Source organism: Amphiprion ocellaris, chromosome 7, assembly GCF_022539595.1.
Source record: "Amphiprion ocellaris isolate individual 3 ecotype Okinawa chromosome 7, ASM2253959v1, whole genome shotgun sequence".
Classification (NCBI taxonomy): Eukaryota; Metazoa; Chordata; class Actinopteri; family Pomacentridae; genus Amphiprion; species Amphiprion ocellaris.
The window spans coordinates 12,993,194-13,009,704 of NC_072772.1; the positions used below are offsets into that span (position 1 = coordinate 12,993,194).

The 16,511-nt window shown below is 40.1% G+C and overlaps 1 protein-coding gene across 1 annotated transcript in view; it reads right to left on the reverse strand.

Moving 5' to 3' along the window:
- lekr1 (leucine, glutamate and lysine rich 1) overlaps positions 1 to 16,511 on the reverse strand; it is an 89,227-nt gene that overhangs the window by 2,344 nt on the left and 70,372 nt on the right. The window contains exons 9-11 of the mRNA XM_023299524.3: positions 12,306 to 12,381; positions 8,718 to 8,882; positions 7,291 to 7,428 (exon numbers count right to left, since the gene is read on the reverse strand). Of these exons, the coding sequence (XP_023155292.2) occupies positions 7,291 to 7,428; positions 8,718 to 8,882; positions 12,306 to 12,381 (379 nt within the window). The remainder of the gene's footprint in view (positions 1 to 7,290; positions 7,429 to 8,717; positions 8,883 to 12,305; positions 12,382 to 16,511) is intronic.

Below are 16,511 nucleotides of genomic sequence, written 5' to 3' on the forward strand. Positions count from 1 at the left end.
AGTAAACTGATTAATCAATTGGTATTTATCACAGAGAATATTTAACCAATATCATTAATTTCAATTTAATTTCACTTATATCCTTCATTGTATGATAGTAGCATAGTGTCCAACCGTAATCCACTTCTTGAGTTTAAAACTTAAATAATTGGAGGTTCAAGTTTACCAGCTGTAATGTGCAGCTGGTAAACTAGAAATATGCGGCTACACGGAGAGTGCACTAAATGCTTTAATAAATATATTCACTTACATGATTAACAAGGCACCCACTGCAAAGAAAACTGACTATAACAAACTCTCCTTGTAGTACATCCCTCTAGCAAATTGGGAATAAAATGATTTATTGATATCCTGTGCAGTTTTTTTTTTTATAAACAAAGCTTCTGCCAAATATATTTAATTCCTTCTCATGAAACATCTCCCATGCCAATTTTCTGAACACTGAGAACCTGCATTACACCAGTGATTACCAGTTTTAGCTACTAGCCTTCTCAACAGTTTCCTCCTACCAGTGCAATAATGTGCAATTTTTGGACAGAAGTACACACACATATGTGTGTCCTTGTGCTCAGATGTGTAAAAAAGAGACAAATTGGGAGTCCATTTGTGAGAACACTGCTTGAAAGCTTTACTAGTGGTCAAAACTTCCACAACAAACCTTTAAGTCTTTGTCGTGAAAGCCAAAGTGTTAGCCTTAGGGAGATAAGTATGGTTTGAGAGAGGAGAAGGGGGTGTAAGAAATGGAGGCAACTTGCCACTTCAATCTGAAAATCTATTTTGTTACAGGTGTAGTACAAAAGGTGACCATTCAGAGCGACTCAATGACACTGAGAAACTGGCACAGTCAAAGAGACTCGGTCAGCAAGACCCGACAGTCAAGCTACCCTAACACAGTCACAGCGATACAGTATTAACAGCACACAGTATGATGCACTACAAAGACAAGCATACAAAAATAACCAAGTATAATTTAAGTGTTCCTTTCAATACGCACTGTATAAAAAGTTCTCTAAAAAAAACCCCAAGAAAATCTGGCAGCGAGGTTTAAAAAGAATATATTAAAAAAGGTGAAAAACTGTAATGGGTGATATCTGTGAAATTATGAGTTTTAAAAAAAAAGAAAACAGTGTCATTTTATGGTTACACATTGTAATAAAACAAATTACTGTTTGTAAAAATACAGATTTTTGATGTGGACATTATGTACAATTTGGATCTGGTTTTTAAGAGGTAGCATGTCATTTTACTAGTTATCTGTAATTTAGCAAAACATCAAAAATCTGCAAAAATAACCATAAATTGTTCAGACTCTTTTTTAAACTGCAAAAAAAAACTTTCATTTTTTAAATATACTGCACTTGAAGACAAAATGTGCCGATGCAAATTGATAAATACACAAACATGAAGTTTGTTTCTGTCAAAATCACAGAAGAGCTTAGAGTAGACTTTGGATGGACTGTATCACATGTGGAAAAGGTAGCCAGAATGTGATTCATTATAATGTTTACATTGTTAGGTCTACTGACAAATAAAGCTTCTTCCACTAAATCAAGTCTGATTAAAAACAAACTGCAGTTCTTGTTATGTGACAGCCACACAGCAATAGCTGCTCACTTTACGCTCCAGGCCAGAGTTTAAAAATAAAAAGCTATCCTTTCAAGGGCCTCCAGTTTTCTCATGATTTTACATGCATTCCCCACCAATATGCCACACTGCCATAAATACTGCTCACTGGCTCATTTAATTACAAACATGTGCCATTTGAATGGTTTACACCATTACGGCCATCTGCTGTTTGATAACAGACACGTGTTACATGCAGTACAAGTGACGAATCTAAACACTAGTATTTGACAGATACTTAAAGATAGATTAGATTCAGGCAGATTCATAATGTAATTAACACCACACTAATCCTAAGTCACTGACCCTCACATTTGGCACATTTGCACTTTTGTCACAGCAAAAAAACACCCCAAAAAACATGGTAGTGGCTTGATGCACTGACTGTGTGGCTTCTATGGTACATTTGCTACATTCCAATTATCAGACATAAAAAGACAAACCATTTTACTCACATCACGAAAATTAGATTTTTGCCGAACAGCAGGCACTTTGGCTACAAGTGATAACCACAGAATAATGGCAAATAAGACATAATTACGAAAGTTTAAGAAGACGCCTCTTAAAATTAACAACTCAGTTACACACCAATGTCTATTAAAGTTTGGTAACATTAACTATTGGTCATAACGGGTCAAATAAGGCAGTAGCAGGTAAATGAAATTAATTATTAGTATATTTTATTGATTTTTAATGTTACTTCTCATTTGTTTGTTCAAAATGAGATAGCCACTGGTCAATATTGTTGCTTATTTTCACACAATATCAGATGAAACACCTAGATTTAGTCAACCTGCATTGCCAGGTGAATAAAATGACACCACAATGCGGCAAAATGTGGTATTTTTTCAGACCATGCTGATAAAATATAGGGTGGAACATGATAATACATTTTTAACTCTTAATATTCTCACTAGCTGCACTGTACATCAAACATCAATGAATCCATCAGCTTCACCAGGATGATACGTGATGCTGTGTAAACAGCTCGACTCTTGCCAGCACGGAGGAAGATTAAAGGTTAGGGCAAGCGCCAAAACATACAGTGTGCTCACTTAATGAGAGATGCGTGTGTTTTTGAAAGTGAAATACGTACTATATCCATCCACTGCTATGAGTTAGTTAGCTGTGTGTGTGAGACTGTCTATGTGTGTAAAAACTGCTTCATTTGTGGTGAACATGTTCAGTGCTCAGTAAAGGGAAACCCCTAGTGATGCAGAACACATAATAAATGTGTGTGCTCTATTACGCTCATATGTCATGTGTAATTTTCTCTATATGCGTCTATAATTATCGACATATGTGTATGTGTTAATAGGTGCCCATTTGCCCCAATGCCCATGTTCTGTGTGCAGCGTGTCACACCTTGCGCTATTGTATGCAATTATTGCAAGAGCGTGTGACAGTTTGCGCACACGTGTTGGGCGACTTCCGTTTGGTGTGTGTATGAAAGACTTGGAGTGTGTGTGTGTGTGTGTGTGTCTCCTTCCTGCCTGTTTATATGCAGTGTGCATGTGTTAGATCATGTAAGCATGTGTCAGTGTGTGTGTGATGTCGTGCATGCCCGTCTAGCTACAGAGAGAGACAGCCATCATTAGGGGCTCCTAGTGAGAGCAGGATTACAGGGCTATTAGATGGAAGTCACACGCAAACTCGCAGAACCCCGGCTTTTAATCTAACACTGTAAACCACATTCCACTGGCAGCGCACACATAAAATGCAGTCAAGGATCAGCGTATACTCTATGCCGAGGTGCTTAGAAGGCTTGCACTGAGAAGGTTTTGCACACCCAGCTGCACACACGCACATAAAGCATGCGGATACACAAACAGCAGGCGCAGATTTTTGACCTTGCATGTGTTGTGTGTCCTCAGTGCTTAGCGGGAGGTGAAAGGTCAGGCGTCTTTTACCCCAGACACAGTGACCTTTTCCGCTTGTCCTGGTCAACAGCAACAAAACCACAGACAGAGAGGAGGGGGAGGGAGACAAGAAGAGACAGGGAGGGCGCTGAGAGTGACAGAGATGGGCAACATAAAGAAAGACAGAGTTTGGGTGGGGGCAGAGAGGATAACAAAGCCAGGCAATGAGGAAGAGGAACCACTCAGACTGAACGGGGACCACCTGTGTGTTCCAAAGCCTAGTGTGCATCCATGTGCACATTTAAACACCTATTTCCTGTTTTATCCCCATAAAGCCTCAGCCATTGAATGACAAAAACAGCATCGGCAACACTATTGTTACATACAAGGTCTTAAATTTATTATGATACAATTTATAGTCTAAACACGTTGCTTCAACCACTGGTACATAAGCGAGAAATGGGAACACACGTCATGTTTAATAAACATGAATGGTTTTCTCCTTACACACAGGCTTTATAAGCCTCCTAGGAGAGGACACAACTGTTGCTTCTCAAATTCTTTAGCCATTTGGATTGGATCTGGAAGAAGATAATCTTTCTTAAAGAGACAAATCATAAATGTAATCACTAATACAGTGTCATATTATTGGAAATGCTAGTTGAGGTTGTGCTTTCGGCACAGTTTTTGACCTGAATTTTCATTGATCAGGCCTAAAATGACTCCTTCATCCCAAGAGATTGATTATTATTTTGCTCTCTGGGAAATTGCCAGGTGAAAGGTCACTGATATGCTCCATCACTTGCGGAAAATGCCCAGGCCCTGCAACAGTCTCTTAGCAACAGAGTGATATCACAAGGTCACGATCAAAACCCAATTATCTCTATACAACACGTGCGCGCACACACACACACACACACACACACACACACACACACACACACACACACACACACACACACACACACACACACACACACACACACACACACTAACATTTACGGATCAATAGAAGTTTTACAAAGAAAAAAGCGATAAAGGCCTGGGCTTGAATTAGATAAGAAGTGGGAGCGATCATTAGAGACACAGATGAAGAACAGAATAAAAAGGGTAATAATACAAAGAAAGAAAGAAAGAAAGAAAGAAAGAAAGAAAGGAAATCCATCTAAAGGGATTATACTGACTGATCTGCTTTAACTACAGCACAGTAAAAAAAAAATGGCCCCTTTAAATTAGATGAGAAAGAATAGAAAGACAAGGGTGGTGGGGGGAAGGAGCTGCTGTGCTGAAGGTCCATGAATGACATAAAAGAGCATGTCAGCTGTGAAATTGGCATCAGGGCACCTTGAACTGGCTGAACCTATGTGGATAGGCACTCTGAAAGGCAGGCAGTTAAAGAGACAGTGGGTGGACAAAAAGGGAGGGCTGTTAGAGGGCTGTCAGACTGCAGCGCTACAAAGCTCAGCTGGATGAATGAGAGAGGGAGGAGGTGGAGAAGAGACATGGAGTGATCAAGGAACGATGAGAAGAGGACAGCAGGCAACGACCCGATTTACTGACCTTCATAGAGGAATGGAGGATCTCAGTTAATGACTTTTCTGTGATACCGACTTGTGCTTTGAAATCGAAAATTGAAAATTTAACACAAATTAACAAAAAGAACTATTTTTTGCAGCCTTTAATGAATCATCGGTGGTGGTACAAAATTGATAGTATAGACACTTTGGTGTTGTATTTTGGCATGCAGTGTGTGATAAACTATTCAAGGAGAAATCCAAAACAAAATATTCTGTAGAATGTTTTCTCCCTCATTTATTATTTCACTGGCAGCGCTTGAATTTTTAACAGCAATTTTGCAAATGAATATGATGTAGAGCTGACAGTTTTAATACAGTATGTTCCCTCCAGCTCAGCCATGTGCTTTGATTAAATACATTATCATTTTAAAGCTGCACTAACGTATTTTTTTCAAAGCTGCATCAACAAATATTGTTTAAATAGTGAATCAAACTTCTTGTAATGTGGAAGGTGTTTCTTGTACACAGAAATCACCTGATCTGCAGTTAACCTCAGCATCTACGGAACCCATTAGCAACTTTCAGTTCGCTGTTTTGGTTTTACAGGTTACAGCTTCAATACAACTCTCAAAAACCTTTTTGTCAGCCACAGTGGGAAGCTGTTCTTGGCAAAAAAAAAAAACTCAAACAAAATAATGATTGTTTCCTGTAAAGTACCAAATAACTAATAGGCAAAGCTACCAACAAAATCCAGCATTTTGAAGTTTAAATGATATGTTTTTTTTTCTTCTTTTTGCCATTCTCTTGTCTTATTCAGTTTCTCTATTCAACTTAATAAAACACTTTTGTTTTTCAATTGAATTTCTTTTTAATTACATAATCCTTGATACCTTGGGAATATTGTTGACCTGATATTCATGTCAATAAAGCAAACTGAATTGAATTGAATTAAATTGTTGAAGAAATAGCTCCCAAAGAAGTGTAGCTCCAAGCATGCTTGCTATCCATGTAGACAGGGTTAATAATATGTCTGTTGTGTCTGAAATGACCAAAATTTTGAAAATTGTGGAACAATTTCATCATATGTTATTGCCATAAATCCCATCGTTATGAAGTAATTAAGAGTAAAATATACGGACAAAAGAAGCATTAGATAAAGATGCAGGATAAATAATAATAATAAGAAAAAAGTAAAGCTCCTGCAGGCAGAAATTTGGAAAAGGAAACAAACAGAACAAAGAAACAAAACAAAAACAGCTCCCCTTTCTTTTCTCAGCTTCTCCCACCAAATGGCCACAGGGGTATTCAAGTGTGCACAAGTATTCAAGCTAAAGGTCAGCATGGACTTATGGCTTTACACAGGATTCCAATCCAACTCTCCTTTGGAGAGAAAGTCCTCTGTTTATTCCTCTGTAGACTTTGTTTTTCTGAATTCTGAAAACAGAGTCAAGAGGAGGTGAAGAAGTTTAGTTTCCTCTAAGACCACTTGAATTACAATACGCTGGAAATGTTGGCCAACAATGGGAACAAACACTGCCTACTCCAGCTTTGAATAAAAGGGAAAGTTAAGTTAAAGGGCTGACATTAGGCAGTTTGTTTGTCTGGGACTGTGTGTCATTGCAGATAGTTAAGGTGTGTCATGATATCTCCCATGTCACACACACACACACACACACGCAGAAATATACACATTCACACCGAATGTCTAGCAAAGCCACTCTTGGTCATCACTTTTGGAAGCTGTCCTTCCTGTCCTGTCTTTGTTCTACCTCATAAGATTTGCTCCCTCGGTCTCTTTCATTCACTCCCTCACTCACTTGCATACACAGCGGCCGTCCTCCATTCCTTTCCTCCATCCAAACTCTTTATATGTACGCCCCCTCCTGCTTCCTCTGTGTGCCGCTTCCATCTTTTCACATTTTACTTCACAATTTAATTCAGCTCCATTTGGATGGTGCTGGCACAGACATCCATCACTGCACACTCTGCTGCCAAAGCAAATATGAACTCTGTCTGTCTCTGGCTCTCCCCCTCTCTCTCAATATAATACTCTCTCTCTCACTTCCTTGTGCCGTGATCCCATTCTCACAAATACACACTTTCTAAATTTAATCCAGTCCTGTATGAATAGCACTGGCATAGAAACACACTGGTGGAATATATGAAGCAAATGCAAATCTCTTTGTTCTCACATGCACAGTGACAACTTCTGTCTGTCTGTCTGTCTTATTCAACTGAACACCACACGATTGAGAAACATTAGAAGCACTCATGTGGAGACGATCACACACCTCCTCTTGTAGTTCAGCATTCTTCTCAGCTTGGCTCAGCTGTAGTGCCTCCTGTTGGTGGATCTCCTCCTCCCTGCTCCTCCTCTCCTGCTGTAGCTCCTCTTGCAGTTGTTGTACCTCCAGCACTTTCTCCTCCAGCTAAAGAAGAAGATTATATAAAGGGAACAGTTGTGTTGCTCTATGTGGGTCATGCTTGTCACTCGTAATGCGCATGTGATATCTTAGATGCTTTTTTGGCCTTCTGCTTTTACACTGACTCGTCCAAATGCGCTGCAGGAATTACAGGGAAATCAAGATGACAGAAAAGTTTAAAAGCTTCAAGGGTTTCTGTGTCATATGTTGGGGGCAGCATGTTTTCTGTGACCTTGTCTAGACTTTGTGCAGGAAGTGGGCAGGAGGGGAATTTGCAGTGACAGACACAGTGGGAGCTGAAGGGGTTGAGGTGGAACTTAGCATTTTACTACACTGTGGAAATTCATTGCCTGTCAAATCTTAAGCCTGCTGAAACGTCCTTGTCTTGTGTTGTTACTCATACAATGAGCGGTTATACTGTGGGCGGATATGTATATTTCAGGGTGTGGGAAGCCTGTTCACCTATATGCTGTTGTTTTCTGCTGTCTCACCTCCACTGTCTGGATTTAAACTCTGAGTTTTCTCATTGTCTCTCTTCCTTCTTTATTCCCCTACACTAACCATATTGTTGCTTTCTGCATGCAGATGTTTGTCCCAGTAATGCTATAAGCAGAAATACGCTCAGTAATGCAGACTGATCAGACTAGCTCCTGGAGGCAGTTGCCCCAGCTGTAATGTAAGTGTTTTCTAAGTAATGATTTACATATAACTAAATTTAAGCAGGTTGAACCACACAAACTAGTTTCACTTAGATGTAATGGTTGCCTAGCAGATAACCAGCAGTCTCAGACAAAAATAACAAAATGCAATATGTCTCATTTGCTAGTTTAAAACTAGCTAGTAGTTACAAAGAACTTAAGAAGGACTCTGCACAGAAACTATGACAAAAAAACAGGTGCAACCAAATCCTGGTCTTACATTTTTGGAGGATGTAAAGTCACAGAGAAAAGACAAACAAGCAGAAAGATAGACATGCAGGGAAATTGTAAGGGCAAAGAAGAACAGACAAAGGAGACAGATGGCAAATTACAAAAGAAAACACAAGAGTAATATATATACTGAGTGAAGCACATGCTCTGTCCTATTCTCTGCAATGTCAGAATGATTTCTCTCCAGCCATCTGTTCTGATCACTTCCTCAAAATGCAGTAGATGAAATTCAAAGTGTGAAGGGAAAGAGGTAGGAAGGTAAACACAAGAGGATACTGAATAAAGCTTGATATTGTAAATAAAACTATTATTTATGTAGCATAACATGAAGTGTTCAGTGGCAATTTTCAGCTAACAAGTATGCACCTTGTGCTGTAGCTTTGAGTTGTCTTGCTGGTACTGTAGAAGCAGCAACTGGTTCTTCTCCCTGTCGACTGTCAGCTCTAACTCCACCTCCCTGCGAAGCTCCTCCATCTGCTCCTTCAGGTGCAAAGCACTCTGGGATCTCTGCTCTTCTAAGGCAGCAGACAGCTACAATACAAGATAAAAACAGGATAGGCTACCAAGATCCATTTACTTATGCATGAGAATTAACACGCACAGGACTGGACATATACTGCAAAAATATTTCAGAATTGCGGTTAATGACAGTAAAAAGTCATTTTTCATCACGAAAAACATTCCTGTATATGTAATGCGTGATGAAAACTCCAAGCAGAGTTTGTCTAGCCCACATCCTAAGGCCTGTGTCCAATTCAGAGTTTTAAAAGAGGCCATAAAGTGTTGATTTCTCTGTGATATAAACAGGAGGAAGGAAGGTCACACAATGCTTTGTCAGTGCAATAACAACAACAACAAAAAAAAGACAGAAAGAAAGCGCAGTGGTGTATTTAACAGCTGGGTATAGAACACTGGAAATGCATCTAATGAGGAACACCTTGGTAGCTCAATAGTACAGTATGTGCTGCATAACCACACAAGGTGCAACTGGGACCTTTGTTACATTTCATTCCTCTGTTTCTCCCCTTGTTTCTTGTCCACCTCTTCACTTCTGATTGATATTGCTCTCTAACCTTTTAAAACACATCAACACTAACCTTAACTCAAGGGCTGTCTGACTCCTTGTGTCTAACCTCTAAAAGACACTTTTGACAAATATTTGTTTGTTCCGTATTATGCTGCATGCCATTGGTGATGCAAGTTCATATTAGAAACAATGCTTTAACAGAGGGACTCTAGTCATGCAAAGCTTTGCTTGTGAGTGTGACAATGATAGCAGCATGACTAGCCTTCACATCATATTCTCGCAGTCAAAAAATAAATTGTTGGGGGGACATGAAACACCAGTTTTGGCTCTGAAAACAGTGGGGCCAAAGTTGCATGTGACATATTTTTAGTCAGGCTTGGCCAAGGCCACCTTGTTTTCTTCCCACCAGCACAAGAGATCAGACAAACTGAGTGTCAGCGCCACGGGCTTCGACCAATGCGATTGTGTGTGTGTGTGTGTGTGTGTGTGTGTGTGTGTGTGTGTGTGTGTGTGTGTGTGTGTGTGTGTGTGTGCGCCTGTGTGCATTTGTGCCTGCAAGTGTGAAAAAAAGAAACAGTGGATGTGGGTGTCAGAGGGGGAAAAAAAGGCAGATTGGCGTGTGAAAATGTGTATATTTGACCCTGTGCATGCGTGTTATGGTTTTGGTTTGAGAGTCTGTATGAGAGACTAAGATTGCGTGTGTTGGATCAAATGAGAAAACACCACTTCCTCTTTGCTGGGTGAATGTGCGTGTGAGGAGTATGGATGGTTTGTGTCTGTATATCCTTTTGTGTGTGTGAGTGTGTGCGTCTGTGTGTGTGTATGTACACAGCTGCCGTTTGTATTTAAAAAGCACACCAGAGTGACCACTTCCTTTTCATGGGTATAAACCCCTGTGAGATCAGGAAGCTCAGAATGAACAATAACCTGCATGGATGTGCGTGTGGGAACATCTGAGAGCACACACAGTGTGTGTCAGTGTCTTCACATGTATGTGCATCCATGTGTGTGCTCAACTTTCCTACAGCATGTGAAACTTTGATATCTACATTTGGCACTTTTTACAGATCTGAAAAACTCAGGCGTAGCAGTGCAATGTCTTCAACAATCCCAGGATTATTTACAGTGTACAACTGAGTAGGAGAATAAAACAGAAATAAAAGATCAGAGCAGAATAGGCCTCGATAGATACAGAAAGTGTTTCAGATGTTTTTAACTCAGCCGTCACATGGAACAGACAAGCTTCCATTTCATCAAGTGTATTAGTCCACACTGACTCAGAGACTCGTGCCTCACCCCAGGATCCTTCAGATTTGCTACGCTTCCAAGTCTATTTTTTTCCTCTGGTGCACTTAGTGAAGTGTTTTGCCCACACAAATCTTAGCTGTCTACATATTCTGAATGTATGAATAGTATCTGCAATGTTTAATCAAGGCTTCCAAAATCCGTATGACCTTTTGACAAGTTTCTGTTTTCAGTTAAACTATGCAAAACAACAATGTTGATTTCTTCCAACATGAAAACTATATTTTTTCTGGTAAATTCCTCTTGCTAGTCAGCTTTGTGGAAACAGACTGTCCAGCCATTCAACTTACAGCTCCTTAAGAGCTGTGCTGCTGACAGACAGACAGCTGGATCTGATGAGTGCGGTGGCTGAAGGGAGGTCGGAGTGGATTGAATGGACCAAATGCTTCAGTAGCCCTTTCACAATCTCATATTTTAAAGTGAATTCCCAGCAAGACAAACTTCTCATCTGTTTAGAGAAACTCTGTTTAGAGTTCTTTCTTTGATCACTGTGACCAAAAATGCTCGATGACAGAGATTTCAGGGTTTCCAGTGATGCATTTTATGGGGTTGAATATGTCTTAAATGTAAAATAGAAATTGTGTAGAGATGAAGTTTAAGTCAAGTAAAATGTAGAACAAAAAGGAAGCAGTGTGTTCTGTAGGACTTCATTTTATTATGATCAGCTCTGTTCAGAAATGCTCTGTTTAATGGAATTTGCTTGATTCTTTAAACCAGCAGCAACACAATTGCTCTTAAGAAAAGGCAAAGCACCATAAGCACTTTTTCTTATATGAAAATTAATTAGTGAGAAAAATACAAATGACACAGACAAAAACTAAAACAATAATTTAATTTCATTCATTTCTTTTGGTGAAATGCCGTCCTTTGTTGTGACGTACAGCTAAACCTCAGTAACTCTTGTCGCCAGACAGGCAGACAGTCAGACAGTTCAAGACACACTATTACACTGTTTGACTAATAAAAGACAGGCTGGTTTTGTGTGTGTTCGTGTGCTCATTTGTGTGTTTAGTTTATCTGGTGTCAAACAGACTGGTGGTCTTGGAGCCTCATAATCTCATCCACATTGTGTGTGTCAGGATTCTCCCTATTAAACTCCTCTGAACTGTGACAATGGTTTGGATGCTTTCCTAAGCGTCTGTTTACTTCAGCACACTGGAGCTAAATGTCTGCCAGTCATAAACTGATACACCCACACTCAGAGAAGTTTTGATTTGTTTGAATTCATCATACATAATTATAACATGACATCATGCACATTGCATCTGGGAAATAAGACTACAATGAGAGGACTGTTGGTTACAAGATTGTCAAGGTCTTTGATGACTATCTGCCGATGCAGTTTATTTGCAGTATTAGTTTTTTTTCTACATAATTCAGCCGCACAGTGTGTAGTCCCTGCAATATTCAAGATCAAAATTCGAATCTGAATATGTTGGACAGCTGCTAAGTTGCTCATGGTGATGTGGTGCTATAATGTGTTGGAACGGATCTGGCTTTTCATGTTAAATATACACAAATTTTTATCCTCTAAAGTGGCTGAGAACACATCTAAAATGTTACATTTTTACTGCTGTTTAATCGAGAGTAACAAGATTAATATTAGTATCAATAAGAATTACCTTAGTGGCCAGTTGATGTCTGTGATCCTCCTTCATCTCAGTCAAAGCTCTGCCATGAGACTCGATCAGAAAATCCCTGTAAACACAAAAACAACACAACAAACACACACACACACCCTGACATTAGTTCATCCAAATATTGTGTTTTGTCATAAAAATGATGTACTATAGTTTTCTCGCTTTAACTAATACAACATGTCAACATTAAGCAAGCATACACTGTGTACTAGGAAAATAAAAGTAACATCAGGTCAACTGCAACATCTGAGACCATGTTCAAACAGCAGCTGCCCTAGGACTAAATAACTCATATTCCCCGAGTTGATACAGCCGAAGCCAACAGCCATCTGTTTCTAAAACCAGAGGGAAGACTGCTGCAAATGCCCTGAGATTCCCATATGAGACCAAATAACATGTTCACAGTCACTGGCTGCTTTAGCTTCTGAAGTTTCACAAAGACTCCCAGTGCCCTCAAGGGCACAGACAGATAGAAATACAAAATAATAAATAACAAAAACCACAACAAACCATCTATATATTCTATTGCCAAACACAAAACCACATAAAGATTTTCACAAATGTTTTAAAATAATAGCATGCAACAACACAGGCTGCATTAAATTTTAACTCTGACAGTCAGTGAATGAAGCAACTGTGAAAAAGTGTAAAACGCTCTCTCTCTCTCTCTCTCTCACACACACACACACACACACACACACACACACAAGATTGCATTAACCATTTTAACAGTGCTGCACTTTCTGCAGTTGAATAGATAAGTACAGTAAGTAAGCCAACATCACATCTATATCTGTCACGATCCAAAAGGCTCTGATAATATTTACACATGCTTCTTTTTCTGACGATCCTCTCAGCATGTCAGGTTGCATAAAGAATATTTAACAAGAAAACTCCTAATGGTCTCTGGGGAGTAAGAAAGAGGATAAGAGAGGAAGGGCGAAGAAGGAAAAGGAATAAACTAAGAAAGAAAGAAAAAAGAAAGAATCAAAAACTTATGTTTTAAGTATGAAGAATTGCTCTTTCCTCGATCCATTTTTTGCTTTTCTACTTAGACAAATTGGCCACAGGAAATTCAGCAGTTGACCTTGATGTCAGTAAGATGTCAATAATGTACTAAGTGCTTTCAAAAATGAAAACAGAAAGACAGAAAGAGAAAAAGAAAGAAAAAAAAGCGATGTGGTTGAGATAACTTGAAACTTGATTGATTTGTTGCTCTTTTGTCCAAATATAAGTTGTCATTTCAGCAGCTGGTCTCGCTGATAAGATGTGAAGGAGCATAAATCTGAGGCCAAACAGAGACAAACTGAGGAACCGGCAGTGTTTTTGCGAATGTTTATACAGTTTGATTTGGCGGAAAAAGGCTCTTTGTGAGAATATCCAAGCAGCATCAAGCAGCATTAGGCGAAAAGCAGCAATCATCCAAAAACAGTGATGCCTGTAAATAAATATGACTTTTGGATCTTAGCAACGCCAGTAATTGCAAGCAAAGTGGCATGACACTATTCATGCACAGATTTTTTTTGGACACTGCCTTCTAGCACCATGTGTGAGTTATCTGAGGCCATGTGTATAAGAAAAGTGTCTGTGTGAGGACACTTGACTCTGTATATCTGATAGACGAGTAGACAATCTACAGTATAATAAAGAGCAGCACTACGTTCCATCTCTTCCCAGTCAGGGCAGACACAATATTATTCACTCCACTGGCTCTGGCTAATCACATCAGCCTACTCACCACACACACACACACACACACACACACACACACACACACACACACACACACACACACACACACACACACACACACACACACACACACACACACACACACGTACAGAGAAGCACAAAAATAGACGCAGACAGACAGCCATGCATGAACGCTCCCCAAGAGTCGCAAGTTTGATGCCGAGATCTGACTCCCATTTAAATAAAAAGATGGGGTTTTGAGAGGAGATGTAAGCTAAAGAGGAGCCATCGCCGCTGAGCATTATGAAACTATCCACCGGAGCGAAAACATTTCTTATAGATATGTTTGGAAAAGTTACCGCGTGGCACGCACACCTCTGAGATAATAGGATTTTTTTTGGGCTATTTTGTGAGTGTGTGTGGGTGGGTGTGTGTCCAAAGCACAGACCCTTCAGGGGGTTTTCAGCTAAGTCTTAACTCTTGAAAAACCCTGAAAGTGAGGATTTGACAGTTTTATGAAGCGTTTTTAACATGTAACAAACTGCTGATGCATACAATATTTGTGTATATCTGCATGTGAGTGCTTGTGTGTGTGTGTGTGTGCGTGTGTGTGTGTGCGTGTGTCACTGTCAGATATGATTCCCCTCTGATTATCAAAAAAAAAAATTAAACCCCTGCAAAGGTTGTGCACCAAGAAATTTTAAGATCAACTTTTAGCCTGAGTGTGTGCGCATGTGTGTCTCTGATAGCATGTGTGTGTGTGTGTGTGTGTGTGTGTGTGTGTGTGTGCGACCCCCCGGGGAGCGTGAGCGTGCAAATTCAGCCCTCAGAAGGAGGTCTGGGGGGATTACAGGGAGGAATGATGGGAAAATCTGGGAGCACTCTCTCATTCGCTCACACGGCAGGCTGCTTTTAAGGACAGGCAAGTGTGTATGCGTGCAGTGTGTGTGTGTGTGTGTGTGTGTGTGTGTGTGTGTGTGTGTGTGTGTGTGTGTGGAGTGTGAGCGGCTGTTTCCTCATCAAAAGGCACATTCCATTTTTTGCACTTCATGCTGATACAATCTTTGCGTGCACGAGCGGACACAAGAAAGCCGACTCCACTCCAAATGATGGCCCGATTTTTACAGCAAAGCTCAAGGTCCAATTTAAATGGTTTTTATGATGCATTCATCAACAGCAAAATAGATCAACAGTTAACAGGAATCTCCACTGACATCATACATCCTCCGTGCTTTTTTACAGGCACAAAAAGTCTCCACCTGGAAATATGATTAAGATTTCAAAGTCAAGGTACTCCTCACACTCAGACTTTCAAAGCAGAAATGGACTGCCTTGTAAAAAAATTTGACATAAATTTACAGCAAAGGCAATTTATGAACTGTGAATAAAAGGGACTGAGAGCCATAATAAAAAAGTCCCAGACAAGGATGAAATAATACTTTCCACTCAAGAAAACAGAGAGGGAAAAAAAAGAGAAAATACAGAAATAGAAGAGATTTTTAAAAAAGAGCAGCAAACACAGATGAAGGAGTCATCTTATGGATGTGTTGTTGACGTTAATCTTTTCTTTTATTAACCTCTGTGAGGAAACCCGAGGCGCTAAACCACTTCTCTGCACAGGGACAGCCCGACCGGAGAGCTTTTGAGATCATAATTTTTGTCACGAAAACTCTGCCGCTCGAAACCACTTGAAACAAGTCCTCTCACATTTAACAGCTGGATGAGGAAGCACACAGATACTCCTGACCTCTCTTGACTTTTAAATCTTTTACTCTCTCCACTTTCTGCCACTTTCACTCTTTTTTCCTCTCTCCCACCTCTTTTCCTTGCACACTCTGTCTCTCCGTTTTTAACTTTGTGTCAGTTATAGTGAATCAAGGGCAGGCTGTCATGTTCTGCCCGCGTGTGTGTGTGTGTGTGTGTGTGTGTGTGTGTGTAGATGGTGTGCGGCCCCTGTGACCCAGGCTGTATGCATGCGAGAGCCAGACAGTGTGTGAAGTAACCACTGAAACCACAGTCACGGTCTCCAGCCCTCCTCCCTGCAACAATCCCTGCCTCCCACCACCCGCTCTGCTCTCCTCCCTCTGCCCTCCCTCTGTTTCTTCCCTTATTCCTGCCTCCCCCTTCTCCCTCCTTTACCCCTCATCCGTCCTTCCATCTAGCAATCTAACCAACCCTCAATCTTAACCCTGCCTGAGGAAACTACTGCCTGCTGGGTACTAAGATTGTCTTTTTTACAGACTTCACAACTTGTTTTCATCAGCAGCTCCATTGTTTCCCCTTACAAGATCTATAACTCTAGTTTCAAACTGACCCATAGACAATGGAGAAAATAATCACCGTTTCTGGAACAGAATGACTTTCTTTAGTTACAACAATTTTGCTTTGACGTTTGCTATGAATTTATCATAACACAACTGCCCCTCATTTTAAGATCCTCAGATTCAGAGAACAGATATTTCGAACAATTTTCCAGTTATAGTCCTGAATAAATCA